Source organism: Zea mays, chromosome 4 (assembly GCF_902167145.1).
Source record: "Zea mays cultivar B73 chromosome 4, Zm-B73-REFERENCE-NAM-5.0, whole genome shotgun sequence".
Classification (NCBI taxonomy): domain Eukaryota; kingdom Viridiplantae; phylum Streptophyta; class Magnoliopsida; order Poales; family Poaceae; genus Zea; species Zea mays.
The window spans coordinates 203,494,834-203,514,913 of record NC_050099.1 but is presented as its reverse complement, the minus strand read 5'-3'; the positions used below and the strand labels follow the sequence as shown (position 1 = coordinate 203,514,913).

At 44.0% G+C, this 20,080-nt stretch overlaps 1 protein-coding gene and 1 long non-coding RNA gene across 2 annotated transcripts; one reads left to right on the top strand and one right to left on the bottom strand.

Moving 5' to 3' along the window:
- Positions 1-4,863: 4,863 nt before the first annotated feature.
- Positions 4,864-6,920, top strand: LOC103654463 (UDP-glycosyltransferase 89B2). Its single transcript, XM_008681293.4, has one exon. It carries the CDS (start codon positions 5,342-5,344, stop codon positions 6,767-6,769), a length of 1,428 nt encoding a protein of 475 aa, XP_008679515.1. The 5' UTR covers positions 4,864-5,341; the 3' UTR covers positions 6,770-6,920.
- A 4,448-nt stretch (positions 6,921-11,368) lies between these two features.
- On the bottom strand, positions 11,369-18,083 carry LOC103654462 (uncharacterized). Its single transcript, XR_002269283.3, has 8 exons — positions 16,557-18,083; positions 16,368-16,446; positions 15,544-15,605; positions 13,560-15,444; positions 13,128-13,232; positions 12,246-13,036; positions 11,718-12,071; positions 11,369-11,636 (listed from the first exon to the last, which is right to left on the bottom strand). It is a non-coding gene; the product is annotated as an uncharacterized lncRNA (long non-coding RNA).
- Between the last annotated feature and the right edge of the window lie 1,997 nt (positions 18,084-20,080).

Genomic DNA, 20,080 nt, shown 5'->3' with positions numbered 1-20,080 from the left:
AGCAGAATTCCTGTAACGTCTAGTTGGTGGGTGAGGGCTATTTATACCCCCCTCCACCCACCATATTGATGGTCTTGCTGCCCACATTTACTCCTACATATTGGTAGAGCATTGCAAGCACCACAAAGCCTAGTGAGGTGATTTGAGAATCTTAATCCTGCATTTGGACCTCATTAGCGCTAGCGAGAGCCACCTAGAGCACACACTGCATGCATTAGGCTTCTCTTGGTCAAGTGAAAGTCTACAGCTTGTTACTCTTGGTGATCGGCATCACCTGGACGGCTTGGTGGCGTTGGGAGCTCGGTGATCACCTTGGAGATCTTGTTGGTGACCTGACTCGAGTTTGTAAGCGGTCGTGAGGGATCCACCACGCCGGAGTGGCAAAGGATCATCTCATACTGAGCACTTGGTTCTTGCGAGGACCAAGGGGGAGCGATACCCTTGCGCGGGTGCTCCAACGAGGACTAGGAGAGAGTGCCGACTCTTTGATACCTCGGGAAAAATTGGAGGAGTCTTCTAAACCTTGTTTACATTCCGCACTTAATTCAAGCATTTTACATTGTGTATTCATTTAGCAAGTATTTGAAGTATTGTCTTAGCATTGTTGTATTTCTAGTATTATTCTCTTATTGCTAGTTGTCGAGGTGGAGTTAGGCTCTTGCTTAGGTTTTAGTTAGTGTTGATTTTTAGAAAATCCCAATTCACCCCCCTCTTGGGCATCGTGATCCTTTCATAGACCTATTTGTCTATTCAATTGTTTATACAAACTAATTACTAAGGTTTTAACCTCAAGAATTGAGCCTTATGCCCAGAAGTTGATTAGTGAACATCAAACTACATTTATTAACTACAGAAACATAATGACTAGAGCGATGATTCTTCATGAGACTAAAAAAGGAAAGAAGTTGGGGTTATTCTAAAATTGGATTTTGAGAAAGCCTATGATAAAGTCAATTATGAATTTCTGTTCCTTTGCCTTCAAAATAGAGGCTTTTGCAAGAAGTGGTTGATGTGGATGCACATGGTGGTAGAGGGTGACACTTTCAGTGTAAGAATTAATAACCAAACTAGTAAATACATTAGAAGTGTCAAAGGAATGAGACAGGGAGACCCCCTCTCCCCCATACTATTCAATTTTGTGGATGATAGTTGAAAGAGAAATAGGGTCAAACCTTTTCCTAAATGATTTTGGTGGTTAAATTGCCCAACACAAATAATTGAATTAACTAGTTTGCTCTAGATTATACATTCTACAGGTGCCAAAGGTTCAACACAAACCAATAAAAAAGAACAAGTTAGGGTTCAAAAGAAAAGAGCAAAAAGGAAACCGAAGTGCTCCCTAGTCTGGCGCACCGGACTGTCCGGTGTGCCACCGGACAGTATCCGGTGCACCAGGGGTTGTACACTCCAAACTCTTCAGCTTCGGGTTTTCAGGCGCAGCTCCGCTATAATTCACCGGACTGTCCGGTGCACCAGCGGAGCAACGGCTACCTGCGCGCAACGGTCGACTCTGGCGGATGAACAGTGCAGCATAGTGTCGCGGCAGAAGTCAGAGCAGCAGGTCAGAGGGGCACCGGACTGTCCCGTGTGACACCGGACTGTCCGGTGCCACATGAGGACAAAGCCTCCAACGGTCGACTAGCTCCAAGCCCTAACGACAGGGTGACGTGGCGGCGCACCGGACACTGTCCGGTGGCGCACTGGACTGTCCGGTGTGCCCATCGCCAGCAGACTTCACCAACAGCTATAATTTAGTTGGTGGCTAAAAATACCACCCCAACCGGCCACTTCAAGGGTGGGAGTCCAAGCAACATTCCAAGTCATATAGTTGACATATCCAAGCCCTCCCAACCACCTCTATTCATTGATCCATCCTATACACAAGATTTAGACCACTTCAACCTACACAAGTGCCACAAAAGAGAGAGCAAGCAAAAGCAAGCTTCTCGTGTGAGTTTAGCACTAGTGCCTTGTGAGATTCATTGATAGAAAGTGTGTGCTACTTCTTGTGTTCATTTGTGCGTGGAGTTTTGACTCCCATTGAACTTCCTCCAAAGTTTTGGAGGCTTGTAAAGCTAGCAAGAGACACCAAAGAGTGTGGTGATCCTTGCGGGGTCTTAAGTGATCCTTGAGAAGAAGAAGAGCTCGCAGGTCTTTGGTGATCGGTGGAGAGAGGGAAAGGGTTGAAAGATACCCATCCTTAGTGGACTCCTCAACAGGGACTAGGCCTTCGAGGGCCGAACCTCAGTAAAACAAACCACCCGCGTCTCTTGTGTCTATTGCTTGTGATTTGTTTGCTTTCCCTCATTCTAAGTTCTCTTGCACTATTCTTTGCTAATACTATTTGGTGTTGCTTCAAGTTAAATTCTCATCTAGTGAAGCAACGCCTTGCAAGAAAGAACTTGTGTTATTGCACTTCTTATCTAAGCCCTCTTGCTTTATTCTTCATTGACCTATTAGTTGTATTGATTTATCAATTCTGCATTATTTGAAAGCAATACTCTTTACAAGCAAAGGACTTAGTTTTTATACTCCGATAATTGTGTATCTTGTTCTAACCACTAATCAAGGGATCTAGTTGGGGTGTAAAGTTATAATTTTCAGGTTTCGCCTATCCCCCCCCCTCTAGGCGACTTTCAATAGTCTTGCTAGAATGATGGATAAAGCCATTGAAAATGATGTCTTAACAGGTTTGGGCAGTCACTTGATCCCTAATGGGGTGTCATTATTGCAATATGCTGATGACACTATCATTTGCTTGGAAAATGACCTTACTAAAGCCAGAAACTTTAAAATGTTGTTGTACATCTATGAAATGATGGCAGACCTAAAAATTAATTTTATGAAGAGTGAAATTTTTATGATTAATGGAGATGAGGATATTACTATGCAATATGCTAGTCTCTTTGACTGCCAAATTGGTACCTTCCCAATTTTATACTTTGGTGTACCTGTCAGTCCAAATCGTTTGCACATTGTTGATTGGAAAAAACTTGAAGAGAAACTAGATAAAAGACTTGATAGTTGGAAGGGTAGCTCCCTATCTGTTGCTGGGAGGATTACACTGATCAATGCTTGCTTATCCAATTCCCCAATCTATCATATGTCAATGTATTTGCTCTCCAATAAAACTATTGGGAATTTGGATAAAAAGAAAGAAGTTTCTTTAGCAAGGTGGTGGAGACAGAAAAAATATCATCTTACTAGATGGGAAAAAGCCTATACTAGCAGGAAAAAGGGAGGGCTTGGAATTAAGAACCTGAGAGTGATAAATATTTGTTTAATGTGCAAATGGTTGTGGAAATTTGAAAGTGAGAAGGGGATCTGGCAAGGAATTGTGAACAATAAATATGTTCATGGGAATAGTATTCTTAATATTGGGCCCAGGGTGGGTGATTCTCCTGTTTGGAGCGATATACTAAAGTCAGAGAGTATTATATTCAAGGGAGACAAGTTATTACTCGGTCTGGTGATAAAACTAGATTCTGGGAAGACTCCTGGCTCTTTGAAACTCCTCTTGCTATGTCTAAACCAAACTTGTATGATATGTGTAATGACAAAAATATCCTTGTGAGGGATGTCATAGATAAAAAAATGCCCGGCTTGATTTTAGAAGATGGTTAAGAGATGGTGATAGAAGAAATTGGGACAAAATCCTTGAGAAACTCCAGGTTTTTGAGTTTAAGGAGTTAAGTGACGGTATTAGATGGAAATGGGGTAAGAAGGAGTTTTCTGTGAAAACTCTTTATGATAACATTGCCAGTAACACTTATGGCTCGGATAAGAATCACATCTGGAAAGGAAAAATTCCTTCAAAAATTAAAATCTTCATGTGGTTTCTTGAGAACAATGTGTTGTTAACTAATGAGAATTTGGTTAGCAGAAAATGGTCAGGGATACTTCTTGTGGCTTTTGTTCGGATTCGAGTCGACTAATCATCTCTTTTTTACCTGTCACACTGCTAGATTAGTGTGGGGGTGTGTGGATAAATGCATTAACTCTAATAATGTCCCTAAAAATTTGGAGCAGTGTTGGGCGTGGCTTAATTGTAGTCTCAATGATGCTAAAGAGATCGGAATTATTGGGGCATCTGCCATTTGTTGGGCTTTATAGAAAGCCAGAAACAATGTGTGCTTTGAAAACATCGTGATCAAGTTGCCTGTGGAAACTGTGTGACATGCGTGTGCACTGATTATGAAATAGGCAGGTTTAAGCAAGAAGGAGCTTCAGGACTTGCTGCGCGATGGCGCGAAGCTTCTCCTGAAGGCGGCTAATGATAGGATCACTCCGTAGACGCCGCAAGATGGTGATGGAAGCTAGGAAGCAGACGCGGTGGATGGTCTTTGATTTTATGTTGGGTTTCTGCTTCGCGTTTGTTTTTGTATCCGGTTATGTTTGAACTGCCTTTTGTGAACATTGTCTGTCTATCACTAGTCCTGTTTCGTCTGTCAGACAGTTTTGGTGCTCTTCTGGCTGTGTGGGTGAACGTTTGTATTTCTGTTATGCAAGTAATAGAAATGGGGACATCTCCGTTCGAAAAAAATATTTAATACGTTAATACATCCCTAACCAAAGGTCTATGCATAGTCACTGATGAACACAATGAGACCTTGGAAAAAAAAATAAACAGCAGGAGAGGAGATGTCTTGCGGGTACTAAGTAAAGTTGAAGGGGTGCGTGGGACTTTGGTGGCCGAAGAACCTAGCTAAGGTGAAGAATATATTCACTTGTATATACTAATCAGAGTTACATTGACGTGGAAGATCAAATCAAATCATAGCTCCACGTGGCTACATCTACATTGTACAGATCCATTTCGATCCGATCCTGCTGGATGCCGTCGCCGGTGATGTCGCCCGGCAACGGCAGGTACGTTCACGAACTACGCATGACGTACATCTCCACGATTTGCTGACTACAACGGCAGGTTCACGACGTAACGTGGGCCGGAGAGTTTCATCCAGCACCGGCCGCCGCCGGGAGGACCGATGCGCGGCGACTAACCGTGGAACCTGGAAAAGCTACCGCGCCGAAGTCACAGCTGCTGTTGCTTGCTGGTCGTCGTCTTCGCCGACCTGACCACCACGCAATGTTGACCAATCCACTGCAGATTTGTTCTTGCGCCCGCCAGTCAAAAGAAAGTGCAGCGAGAAAAAAGCAGGGATGGGCATGAATCGGATAGCTGGATGAATTTGACCGCAAAAGCTTCAGCTGTTTTGGAAAGCAACATAAATTTCTGCTCATTCTAAAGATTTGTTCTTTACTGCTATAACCAAGTCGATTAGTACGTCTTTATTAACTTGTAACGTCCATCGAGGTCCATCCATTGCACTTGTCGTCCATGGCCACGCACACGCCGCAACCGCAGGACCTCGCGAGCAATGGCGGCGACCCGCACGTGCTTCTTGTGCCGTACCCGGCGCAGGGACACATGCTCCCGCTCCTCGACCTGGCCACGCTGCTCGCCGAGCGAGGCCTCGCGGTCACCGTCGCCGTCACGTCCGGCAACGCCGCGCTGCTGGCGCCGCTGCTCCGCGCCTGCCCGTCCGCGGCCGTGCTCGCGCTGCCCTTCCCGCCGTCCTCGCCGCTGCTCCCGCCGGGGAGCGGCGAGAACACCAAGGACCTCCCGCGCCACCTCTTCCGCCCCTTCATGGCCTCGCTCGCGGCGCTCGGGCCGCCGCTGCTCGCCTGGTGCCACGCGCAGAGCCGGCACGGACGCCGCGTGACGGCCGTCGTCTCCGACTTCTTCACGGGCTGGACGCAGCCGCTGGCCAGGGACCTGCGCGTGCCGCACGTCACCTTCTCCCCCTCCTCCGCGCTCCACCTCGCCATGTCGCACGCGCTCTGGCGCAGCCCGCCGACGAGGCACCTCGACGACGAGGCGGTCACGTTCCCGGAGGTCCCCGGCTCGCCTACCTTCCCGTGGCGCCACCTCTCGGGCCTGTTCCGGCAGTACGCGGCGGGGGACGAGGTGTCCGAGGCGATCCGGCAGCTCTTCCTCTGGAACCTGGGCAGCGACTGCTTCGTCGCCAACACGTTCGCGGCGCTGGAGGCGGACTGCGTGACGCGGCCGCTCCCCGACCTGGCGTCCAAGCGGGTGTTCGCGGTGGGCCCGCTGTCGGACGCCAGCGCGTCGGCCGACCGCGGCGGGGAGCCCGCGGTGGCGGCGGCGCGGGTGTCCGCGTGGCTGGACGCGTTCCCGGACGGCTCCGTCGTGTACGTCAGCTTCGGGACGCAGGCGGCGCTGTCGGCGGCGCAGGCGGCGTCCGTGGCGGACGCGCTGGCGCGGAGCTCGGCGGCGTTCGTGTGGGCGGCGAGGGCGGGCACCGCGGTGCCGGAGGGGTTCGAGGCGCGCACGGCGCCGCGGGGGCTGGTGATCCGCGGCTGGGCGCCGCAGGTGGAGGTGCTGCGCCACCGCGCCGTGGGCTGGTTCCTCACGCACTGCGGCTGGAACTCCGTGCTGGAGGCGGCCGCCGCCGGGGTGGCCATGCTGGCGTGGCCCATGGGCGCCGACCAGTTCACGGACGCGCGGCTGCTCGCGGAGGCCGGCGTGGCCGTGCCCGTGGCGGAGGGCGCCGACGCCGTGCCCGACGCCGGGGCGATGGCGGCCGCGATCGCAAAGGCCGTCGGGAATGAGTGGGGGGCCGTGAGGGAGCGCGCGGACGAGCTCGGGCGCATGGCGGCGGCGGCGGTGGCGGAGGGCGGGAGCTCGCACAGGGACCTGGAGGAGTTTGTGCAGATGCTGCTGACCGCCAGCTTTCACTGCTGATGCTCCATGGAATTGTAGTTGCAACCGTCACCGCCATTGCAGGCCGGGCCTAGGCTATAAGCATATAGTTATGTGCCTAATTTTTGGTTCACCAGCCCATGTGGAATTTTTTCCGTTCGGCCCAAGTGCATCGCAACCCATATTTTTATTCCTCTCCTCTCAACCGTCCGTGCTGCTGATGGCCCTGTCCAATCGTCGCCACTTTGTTGGGCGCATCACAAGCCCATCTTTTACATTTGACGGCCCACGGGCTCATCACTGACGACGGCATCGACATCCAAGCACAGCACCAGCACACCCATGCCATGCATGCGATTCAGCAATTGCATTGCTCACCGGTTAACTGGACACCAATCCTTCGCTAGAGCAAATTTAAGAGATACGTTTATCTTATGAACGTATAAGGATTTATTGTAGGAGCGTATATATAGTGAAATTTTGAATAAGTCTGTAGATTTTTGCATTTTAAGGGTGAATTTGTACCCCTAACAACAATGTAGTTTCGCCCTCCATGGTTGCATCCATCCATGCACACTCATGTAACATGTTTATATATACAACTAGTCATAGGCTCGTGCATTGCTACGGTTTTCATATATAACATATGATAAATTTTGTTTTTAATAAAGCACAAAATATATGTTTTCTATTGATTAGTTGGGTGTGAATGTAGAGCCAACAACTAAGGTTCAAACACTCACTTAAACATAATTTTATCTTATTTTTTACATAAACTCTCCTATTATAGTAGTAGAGAAGAGATTATAGAAGTGCGGGTTGATTCTAAATAATGTAGGGTTTTTTAAAAAAATATTGACACGAGACGACTGTTGAAAGTGGTGCTTTAATATTATATACAAATTACGGAATTTGTGTATGATTATGCCAGTGTAGCGGCGCAAAATATGATATAGTGTCTGGTTCTTAGTCATATTTCATTTTTATGGCGCCGATCTGGACGTTAATCACTAGTGGTGTACCACCCGACGGTGTCCTCTGCGGTAGCACTGACGGTCCGTGGCTCTGGGGCGGACGGTCCACGACCTGCACCCAGAAGCGGCGTCTTCCCTGCATCGCATGGACGGAGATGGTAAAGAAAGTAAATTGGTTTAATTGGAATATGTTCGGGGTTTTCAATCAATATATATATATATATTGTATATTAGAAGCTCTCGGCTTCCAATAACTGGAGGAAGCCCAGGTCCACACGTCTATAAAAGAAAATTCAGAGTGCTAGGGTTCAGTTTTTCACGCCCCATCCCGATTCATTAGCGACGACGCGTGTGACGACGTAGGTTGCCCGAGAGCGCGCGCGGCGGTGGACCCCCGGCCAGTGGCTGCGGTGGTCGCGGCTCCCCGACCTCGACGTGCGGTGGCGACGGTTCCTCGATCCGGAGTAGATGCGGCGATTCCCAAGTCAGCGGTGGCGGCTCCCCGATCCAGAGGGCGAACGACGGCAGTGCCCTTGTGCGGGCAAGCGGCGGCGTCCCCGGAGCCCCGAGGCGGTGGCACTTCCAAGGTCGACGAGCAAGCGGCGCCCCTCGATGTGCGAGTAGCGACAGCGACACACGAGGCGCGAGGTTCGAGCGGCGTCACGGAAGGTGCGAGGTGCGCGCAGCGCAGCGACGATCGCGCATAACATCCTCCGATCTGGTGCAGTTCGGGCGGCCCGGATGACGACCTACATCTGTGTTTGTGTCGTCGACGACGCCCTCCGGCGACTATCTCCTCCGATTCGTGTTTTCTTTTCGATTATTTTGTTTTATGCCTACAACATGTATTATTTACGCTAAAAATTATACGGTTTTATGATTGAACACGAACTTCGTATATCAATTTACTGCATGCATATTTTTTGCATGCATATTGGAAAGACAAATCCTTGATTTATGTTGTTCGTAATTTGCGCACATGCAATGGAAACTCCCACGATTTTGCCATAATTTTTGGATCTGTATAAATAAAAACTGCATGCATGCTGCTGCCATGTTTTTCGGATATATCATAAAAATAGTATCGTAATAACAATCTACTAGAGCTATCAACCTCTCATACTGACTCGGTATTTACGCTTATAATTGAGAATTTTATGTTCAAAACTTAAGGTTTTTACGCTCTACTCGGACATGCGTCCACCGGTGAACAACCTGCCAGATTTTTTACGCAGTGTAACGAATTGCATAAATATCTACACCGTGTAGTATAATTTGTATCAGTATATATCATAAACTAGTTCTAATGCGTTTAGCTGCATGGCTGTTGGAGGGATCATATATTTATGAAGGAAGTAAAACATTAAATACAATTTTTTGTTTCTATGCATGCAATTCATTTCTTTTCATTGCATAATCTTTCCATCATAAATTCGTGCACATACAGCTGGTAACAGATTTTTATGCAGTATACCGAATTGCATAATTATCTACACAGTGTAACATATTTAGTATCAATATATATCATAAAATGATCATTATGAGTCTAACTGCATGGTTGTTGCAGCGATCCTAAATTTATGGAGGAAATAAAACATTTAAAATAGAAACCGCCGTAAATTTAGGATATGTGTTTAGATGGATAACCAACAGATGACACATGTTTAGATGGATAATCACACGAGATAAAGATAATCGTCCAAATCAATCTAATCGTGAGACGTTGATTGTCTGAGACTTTGGACAAGACCGTCTGCGATTTTTTATGGGCGCGGACCGTCCGAGCCATAGTACCGAACCGTTCTCCAGTTTTGGTGTTTAGCAATTTTATTTTTCATGGGTACCAAACAGTAGGGGACAGCGCCACCAGAAGTGGACCGCCCAGCAGGAAAAGGAGTTCAGTTCATGATTGCCCTCCCAAGCAGCTAGCAGGCAGGCAGGCATGTCTGCTCCAGCAATGCCACTTTGCTGCACTCTTTCTAGCCAACACACACGCACACAACGAAGGAGAGCATGCGCCTTTTGATTTCATTTGCTCAAGTGGAAGCATCGAGAGAAATCGCCGCCATCATTGCTGGAGCTGGAAGCCAAGATGGAGTCGGAAAAAAGGAGAAGAGAGACAGACTGCAAGAACTGCTGTGCCTTGTCAAGCCGGCCGTCAATGAACATAACACAGCAAGTCAAGTCAAGGAGGCTAGGGAGACTTCCTTCCATGCTAACAAACTGCGGGTTTCGCGCTCAGCTAACCCCGCCCACTCCGGTGCGGATCCACCTCAGTTCAGTTGCATCCAAAGCAAGAAAGAAAAGGCTAATGATACCGATGCAAATTTGTTTTAAATATTCAGCCACTACAAAAGCCCTAATAATTCCTCCAGCTGACAATGGCCTGTATGTCTAGGCCCTCATTTGCTTGCCACTCGCCATGGCGTTGCTGTAAAAGGAGTCCCATTCCCGTTCCCAAAAAAAAACGCAGTGGTTTTGTTCAACTGTGAATGAGTGTTTTTTTAAGAAAAAAAACTAGTGATGCAATATTACGTAAAAAATCTATGTTTTGATGAAATCATGCAGTAACTAGGTCAGTGTCCGTGCGTTGCAACAGAAACATATAATACCTCGATAACTTTTATATATATATATATAAATGTGTGTTATACTGTTATAAGTTGGAGAACGACATCCACGAGCCGTCTGGGATGACGTCGAAGAGAAACTCAGGCCTGTGACGCACGAGAGGCCGCCCATTTGTGAGACACTTGAGAAGGGCAAGGTAGTCTCATGAAGGGAGCAAGGTCTAGGAGACAACGGTGGAGTGGCGGCGCATGGTCACGGGGTGGAGGCCTTGACGACAATGGTGTGCGGTCGAGAAGGTGCGCGTGGGAGCCGTCAGAGGGACAGCGCAGCGGCTGGCAGAGCCACGTCGGGGCCGGTGCCTGACGTAGCTCCGCCTGCCGTAGGGGGAGGGAGGGAGAGGCTTTAATCAGTACCAGCATCTACTGCTTGTACAATGTTTTGTCTCTATGGATTGCAGCTGCAACAGTCCGAACAGATGGCTTTAATCTGAAGCGAACAACCTATCTTGGCTGGGAGCATCGACATCGCGCCTTGATGGCGGTAGCAGCGGGCATAGGGGTCATCGTAGGAGAAACGGCGGGGGCATAGCCTTGCCCCTATGGACGCACCCCTTCCACGCTTAATAGTATAGTAATGCTTAATAGTAGGGATTACCATGTTATCATTTTTTTAAAATCAAAAGGGTGGAGGGCGAATGCGATTACGTCCTATATATATATATATATATATATATATATATATATATATATATATATATATATATATATATATATATATATATATATATATATATATATATATATATATATATATATATATATATATATATATATATATATATATATAACCCGAGTGACCTCTCCAAATTAAGCATTCCTCCGTACTTCCTACCTTTGTTGTGTTCTTCACTTCTTCTCGACCCTTGGGATCCGTAATTCGGCCGGTTAGGTAACACGGCGACATTCTGGGCGCAAGATGCTTGAGCCAAGCCATAGCAGAGACGTCACTCCAAACAAATTGGATTCAATGGATTTCATGAATCAGGTCCAAGAACATTCGACCTTCACCTAATTTGGAGAAACTTTTAAATTCAAAAAATCTCCAAGTATTTTTTTCAGTCTATTACATTATCATTATCATTTATGCTTATACGCATTCTATAGAGCCACCCATACGGTGGAAAGGTTACTGCAATACAGGCAGTCCAAGGAATCTATACAAATACAACTTCTGGTACAACGGGGTAATACTAATGCATAGTTACACTACAATAGCAATGCAGTGCAGAACTGCAGATTCCTGAAGACACTCAGGCGTTCAATCCACAGTCTCAGGAGAAGATGTAGACCTCCTCAAACGATTTCCTACCAAAAATACACGCATTAGTCTAGCTGATCAATGGATTGTACGTACATTTGTTAGGGGGTAAGGATATAGAGACTCACGATTTTTTTCCGGTAAATGTTGGTCTGTAGTTGTAAATTAAGTTATCCAGCACTTTGTCGGCAGGAGGCCTGTTTGGAGACTTGTGTGCTTGGTTGTTCCACGACACGGAAAGGGTGAGCTAGGTAAGCATGAACTCCATTTTTCTTTCACCACTCTTGCAAGTTTCATCAAACCAAGGTCCTTTCTTGCATATGCTTAAACCAACATGAAGTACTGCCAACTTGAATTGTATAATAATAGAAGTTAAAGCCTACAACAACAAACCTGATAAAATGATTGGCAAAATGTTGAGTAACCTGTATTGCATCTTCGCTGTGTGGGATCATTGGTTTCCTCCACTCAAAAATGGCTTTCTGCATCAAATGAGGATAGTTTTATTGTGGCATAAAGCCACTTGTATTTGGTGAGTAGCTACAATTTGATATATTGTGAATATAATCTAGGAATAAATACAGTGCACAAGAGAAAAGGAAGAACCAATAAGAACACTAAATGTGGAACTCCTGTAACAGCTACAACTAAATTACCTCAGGATGCCATTGCGTGCAAGTGATTGGATAATTATTGGCTTGTACAGTTGAGACATAGACCTGATTTGATCAATATAGTTATTGTTTTCCGAACCATGTGGAAGCTAATGCACATACAATTCAGAGTTTCTACAAACCTGCATTTGCAAACAGTATATAAAAAAGTCCATTCATTTTAAAATGTTGACCTCTTAATCTTTTCTGAAGTTTGTTGTTGAAGTAGAACACGGTAGTGGTAGTACTATTAGTATCTTCTGCACAGAATGACACATGATTTAATTTCTACAAAATGATTGCACTTATTCATGTTTAGGAGTACAGACAACTACTTGTGATTCTTTAGTACAAAGGGAAATGAATTCACATTCTTTGAGCCAGGTTATTGTAGCCTACAAATTCTATTGGAAAAAGAATTCTCAAACTTGGTAATCATAGGGCAGCGAGCACTGAGCAGGGGGAAAAGGTTTCTAGATGGATAAACATGTTTTTTGGTAGCTAAGATGTTCATCAGCTATGATGACTATTTAAGTTGTCATTGCTAATCTTGAGTTTTATCCTTCAAAACTATGTTTTTCTAAGGCAGTTGTTTATGCATCAATCCGCGGTATAGACCAGTGCTGGGAAAATAGCCGAACGAAGATGGTCATATCATCTCTAAAGGGCTAGGAAGAAAGTGGAGTTATCGAGGTACAACAACATCATTTGTGTCGGCATCAGCACTATCATCTTCATCATGTCCACCTCTGAAAAGTTTTCTAGCAGTTTACTTGGCGGGGAATTTGCGAGTCCTGGACGTAAGTTGTTTTTAGGACACATATTTAGTATCTCACACAATATGGGATTAAGAGAAAACAATCCTTCATGACATTCATTATATACCTTAGCAACTTCAAGCACAATACGACCAAGATCCGAATGCTTCCTGAGATAATGTCGAACCTCATGTGCTCCATCAAAGTATGAGTTGTTCGTTAACCCAGTAATCTGCCAAGGTAAAATTAGTACGCATAAAAAATTAGTAAACCAGATTTTTTAAAGCTGGCTAATAAAATCAGCGGCAGGCAGATGTTTACTACAGTTCTACTTGTGCGAGATTGCATAACATTATAACGTATAAATACACATGAGATATAACACAGTACTGGTACAGATTTGCAACAAAATCACTGAACAGTGAACATATAAATTGGTCAGTTTGACAGGACTATCTATTGGGAAATTGCTATGAAAAAGAGAGCTATTATTTTCTACCAGTATAATCCTATAAAGTGCAAATTTAAACCAAAGGGTAAACTAAAGTAACAGGCATACCCTGGCAAACAGATCTTCCCTCATACATGGTACCAAGTACTTCCAAGGCCGGATATCTAAAGTTCGGACAACACAATAATTTGTTAACACACGGGTACTCTTTAACTTCACAGAAGTTAAGTTTGGGTGCACAAGGAATCTAGCTACAACTTCAACTAAGAACTCATATGTGCTAAATACACGATCAATTGGTTTCTTAGTATCGTTACAACAGAAGTTCTCTCCTTTGGCAGCTTAGAAGTTAAGCTATAGTCATGATGGCTAACAACCAGCTTGTAATCAGGATATGGCTGATAAGAATACCAAAATGTAATTAAAAATTGTAAGCAATTATCTTAAGAAAGAATATTGAAACAGAACTCATGGGACAAACACTCACGGTTACTTCACAACAAGGAACAACAATTAAAAAGTGCTCATTCACTACATTGTGCCTAGCATGCCATGGCATGAAGTCAACAATTTACTCTTTAATTGAAGCATACATCGTGCCACAATAGTAGATTAGAAGACAAGATAAACGAAAAAGTAACTTGTTTGGTAAATTTAACTGTTTGTTGGCAATCAGTTGTCACCTTTTATATTTATAGAGTGGCTAGTCTCTCCTTGTGTAATGGAAAGTCAAGCCATACAAATGTATACTAATTAATGGTGAACCTGCTGTTCTGGGGAACAGTTTTCAGATCAAATACCTCATACTCATGTTGAAGCTTACAGTGTCTAGGATCACTTTTTGGATCTTCCTGAAATTTGTGAGTAGTAGGGTTGTGAACATTTGTATCTTCTATCTTGAAGTCTTCCACCCCATAAACATCAAAAGGGACTACACTCTCAGGTAAAGGACATATGCAACTATCTTTTAGAATTGAAGAATATATCTGGAGATCAGAACAAGTTATAGCAAAAGATAATGCTATGCACACACTAATTAATTGTTTCATTTTATGTAAACAAAGAAAATACTGAATGTGGGCAAGGCAGAAAAGAACCATATATATATAATGCAAATATCACATTTTATGTTAAATATTAGCACCACATAAGACAACCGGTCACTATGGTATGGACAATATCAAATTGCCCACGAATTAAATTAAATTAAATATTCAATTATACAAGTGTGGATTTATTAGATTGCTCATTTCATCCATAGACAGAATATAAATCCTGCAGCACAATGAAACACAAAATAAAAGATAAGAAATGTTATCCCTCTGCCCAAGATGCAAGCTAATAGCCACAACATTGATAAAAAAAGGATATTAGTGAAGGGTATACATGACAAAAGAGTCAGGAGAAATATTTATAGAAAGTACTATTAAGACACAAATTTACTAAAATAACAGCTTACAAGAAATAGGATTGCTTATTCAGGAAGCGCATATGTACCATTAAGGATTTATCTCCCCTGTTTTTTCCAATATATCACTAAAGTGGCAAACTGACATACCATAAAAAGAACCAACATTGTGTGGCATAATTAAAATCATGTGGCATCGTATGGCACCTAGGGTATGCCTCAGCGTTGCTTGCTCCCAAGAAAACATACTTTAAATCCTTGCACACAATATTATATTGTTTGATAGATTTTGTGCTAGTAAGAGACAATAGAGAAAGAATTAAATGTTAAGCTATTTAAGTGTAGAGGAGAAACAGATAGAAAAAGACATCGGCACACAAAATAAAATGTAAAAAAACACACCTCAAAGCAGGAGAATCATTGGGAGCAGAAGATTCTACTTCATCCTATTGGTCAGTACTACGCTTATTCCTTGCTCCCTGCTAGTCAGTACTACGCTTATTCCTTGCTCCCTGTGACTGACCATCAAACAAAGTGCATGTTTCTCGGGTCTCTTGTGGAATTCAGCTCTAGCACGCTGCCAGACTGAAATATAAGATCATAATCTTGTCAAATACACCACAAATCAAATGAGCCAATTGAAAATTTTGAAACAATAAATTGAGTCGAGCTTCAAAATTATACCACCAACTCATGGTATGCTACATAGTATTGTGGATATCTTGCATGTGGTCCCCCAAACACATCTTGTAACATGAAGACAAAACACCATCAGAAACCATCAGTTCATTAAAATAAGAGCTATAGTTTTGCAAGCATGAAGCATATTGAACATTTTTCTTCACTATCTTCACCATCTCATGCAATCTTTCTCTCTCTGTGACATGCATGTGAAGTATACCCCCAAGGTTTTTTATATCAGTTTCCAACTACTGAAATATACATATATCGTCAGCAATACAATGCTAATATTTTAGCAGTAGCTAAATATTAAATTTAAAAACATCGTAACAAAACTATACATGTTCTGCACCATATACATATTCTGGACCTCTACAATCATAAAAATATAATAAACATATTGAGCTTAACCAATTCAAAAGAATTGGGTGTTAGTGTTCGTATTCCTTTGGTGATTTTAACAAGGAAACAAAATGTGCAAGTTAAAGTTTTTAGGATCTGAATAAATTAAATAGTAAGAACCAGCCCGAATAGCCTACCACCAGTTCCTAGTAAGAATAGACAGACAAATGACAGGAACTTAAATCAAAACATGACTGAACATATAATAAAAATGCTACACATTACTTAGAAGAGGATCAGGTGTTTGATCTGTGAAAGCAAAATACAAGACGACAAAAAAATCTTCAATAATTACCAGTGCTAGAGGATCAGGTGTTCGATTTTGTGGAAGCACAATACAAAACAATAGAAAAGCCTTTGACAGTTACCGATAGCCTTCCACACCTAAGACATAAAAGTAAACGACAAGTCACAGACAGACTTACACTTAGAGCAAGAAGTTGAACTTTTGGATTCCTGTGGCCAATCCATTTCTTCAGTGCCTTGATGACATCTTTTGATTGCCTGTTACAAGCATGGATATGAACAATCAATAACATATAACCAAAAGACAGTAGGGCAAAGCAAACTAAATAGGCTTCTTTTTCAGCGGAAACGAACTGAGCATAAGCTACCTAGTAGAATGTTTGATATTCAGTCCCAATTCTTGGCCATGAACCAAATAAAAACAAAATGCATCATTAGCTTGAATCAATTGCCATCAGATTTAGATGCTCAAATATATTGTCATGTGCTAAATCAAAACATTTGGAGTGAAAATATGGAAACCAGAGTACAATATCTTCCCCATATTTCCAATGGTCTAGCTCACTGTTGATTCGGTTGTGCGCCTCTCATGTGCCTAAAAAGAAACCCACATGACCTAGTGGTTAGCTGCTAAGAAAAAATCGATAAGGAAATTGTTACTGTTTTTGATATGGGGGGAATGAGTTCATTCCACCAAATTTGTGGAATGGACTCATGATGATGCACCACATCATTCTCGAATGGATTTATTCTTTAAACCAAACACCCCTTAGATAATGAAATGAGTATCCTTTTTATGACTGTTCAATGAAACAATTTTCTTTCCCAATAAGTAATGAGATGGGTTTGAAGTTGGCAACTTACAAGAAGATAGATCGCTATAGTAAGCATGAAGATAAGCATAGGATAATCTGGTATGAAACAAAGCCATTTTGGCTGTCCATTTGGCATGCTAGACCTAAAAAAGCTTGGTCACACTGTAGAAAAGCAAAGGTATTTGAGCAGCATTTTTAGTTCAGTTGAATTAACTATTGATATATGAGAAAAAAATATCAGAGTTGACCTTATATCCAGCATGCTATACAGTTATATAGGAATATATTACTGCAAGGCTAAATGGAAGTACCTCCAATAATTAGGAAAAATATATGTAGCAGTGACACAAGAATCATACCTAAGCCAAATATGGATATGAGAAATACAAGTCTCTAGTATAATCTTGCCAAGCCATCTGTCACAAATAGAGATTAATACTTCGCGATCGAGTAAGCCAAGAAAACACAAGAAGAATGTAGGTAGTAAAAGATCTAATGCTTACACGAAAAGAGCCAAAGAGGCACTCCTCAACTGCTAGGTGCAATTGCGCAGGAAGATATAAACATTGTAAGAAACATAGTTCATTGTAAACTGCAACAAAGCATATTGCAGGCACGTGCCACATGTTCTGGATGAACCCAACATGAACCATGGGATTAAACATCTTGATGGCCTCGTTCACAGAACCCTCATAGCCACAACGTGCAGCCTGCATATTTGTATATTTCTAATTTTTTTGCATTCCATACCTATTTTATGATGACGTATATGTCCTTAATGCCAAAAGCCACTTACAAAAACTTGAAAGTTTCCTATTTTATGAAACTCAATGAAATGAATCATGCACTCACACTACACTTAAAAATAAAAAAACCCCTACAATATAGGTATAACAGATTTTTGATAAGCCAAAAAACTTTAGGATGGTAAGTGTTTGCAACGAAAAAATTATGAAGGCAGAGAAACAACAAACTTCTGTGTCAGGTGCTGTAAACAATGAAAACTGTTAAATATGTTCATATGTACCATGGAATTGATAGAACAATGCTTCAGGAGTAGTTTCTTGTACTGACAGCGCTTAGAATTTCCGATGGGCTTATTCATTAGCTTAGGCAGTGAAAGACATCTGAAACGGAAAAAACTTTGGAAATTAAATTAATAAAGTCAATAAGAAAAAACATTAGAGAATGATGAGTAAACATGGATGTGTAATCTGTAAACATATGATCCTTAATTGGGAGGGAAAATGATGAGTAAACATGGATGTATAGCCTATAAATACCAGTAGCTTAGTGGGAAAAACTATTGATTAATGCATTCCAACCAATGGTTGTATCAACATCTAGAATGTGATGTTTTAATCACCTAGCAGTAACTACACACACTTATATTAGGATCTGAAGGTTCAGCAAAAAAACTATACTCGTTGCCAAATATATCACAATTCTCAGTTTTCAATACCGATACTTTTGCATATGCTTAAAGAAGGTTAAGGGTGTTGGTGTGTCAATCTAGAATGACTGCACCAGTGAAATGTTGGGTTTAATTTAAAACTGTTTATCCATGTTGCCTTATATTCTTTTACCGATGGGACACAATGGGCAAAATTTCTATTGTTCATTCGAAGAGGCCGAAAACAAAACAAAGGATAACATGGCACTGGTGCAAGGCAATGAATAGTACTACCAAACTACCAACCCGTCCATGAATATTCAGTTGCAATAAGCAAACAAACAAATCAACATCAGCCGGTCAGAAAGGCTGCTGAGTGCTGAGCTCCTCAAATTGTGGAATGATACATGGTATGGTAGTCACATGTACAGTAGTGCACCACTACCTAGTCCAGCAATTCAGCAGGCAGCACAAGAGCTCATTCAGATTAGGGCGATAAAAAGCAGGTGAGGACAGAGGAAAGGACGAGATGGCGAGGGAAGGAGGGGAAGTGGGAACGTACCTTCGCGGATCTTCTCGAGCGCGACGAGCATGGCCTTCCGCTTGGTCTTGCGCAGCCACTGCGGTGCGGAGCGAACAACAGCCGGCGGGGGTCAGCTAAGCGAACAGCAGCAAAGCAGTAGTGAGGCGAGAAGAATGCCCCGTGCGGGCGGGACTCTGTCACCTTGGCGAAGCGCGAGAGGGAGCGCTCGACGAGGAAGCAGGCAGCGACCATGAGCGTGGTGACGGTTGCCACGGACCAGGTGGGCGTCTCCGCCAGCGACCGCCCCTGCTCCGCCGCCATCCCGCCCCGCTCAGCTCACCGCCGGATCACTCGGCTCCCGCCACCTTCAGTTCCAGCTCTGATCTGCCCTGATATCTGGATTTGCGCGATGGTATTATTGGGATTTGGAAGCGGCGAGGAAGTGGTGAGGCCGGAGTAGTTAATGCGGATCGAGGCGGAGGGGAGGTGGGTGGGCATGAGGATACCTGAGAGCAAGGACAGCGACGTTGAGGATGCCGGTGATGTAGGCGGCTGCGCCACCAAACCCTAGACCCTAATCTCCATGGTAGAGGCGAACGCAGAGCGAGACAAAAGAAGACGCGTACCAGAGAGATGGGGAGGCCGAGGTCCAGTTCCCACCGACGCCGCAGTCGGTGCCGCCCTTGCTCGCGTCGTAGAGGAGAGAAGTGGTGGAGTTAGGACGTGGCTGTGGACCTCTCACCACCACCAACCCGAGTGGCCGAGAGCGAGCCGCGTCGAGATCATGGTGGCGGCCCAACGACCGTGTCCGGCGCGATCTGGTGAAGCCGAGCAGGTTGGGGAAGAAGCGAGACGAGAGGGACGGAGAGAGAGGGAGGGGGAGAGGGCGGCGGCGTCGGTTCCAGAGAGGGAGAGGTTGCTCGTGGCGTCGGTTCCAGAGAGGGAGGACACACGCGGGCGGATGGATTGCGAGCGGCTAGCGCGGGCGACTACCGTGACACGGACGGTCGAGATCGATTAACGACAACACGGACGGTCGAGATCGATTAACGGCAGAACGGCAGAACGAGGGAGGCAGACTACTATTGCTTACTTAATAAGTAGTACAGATATTCAGGCAATGATATGACGAAAATACAGCATGTATGCATGATCATGGCA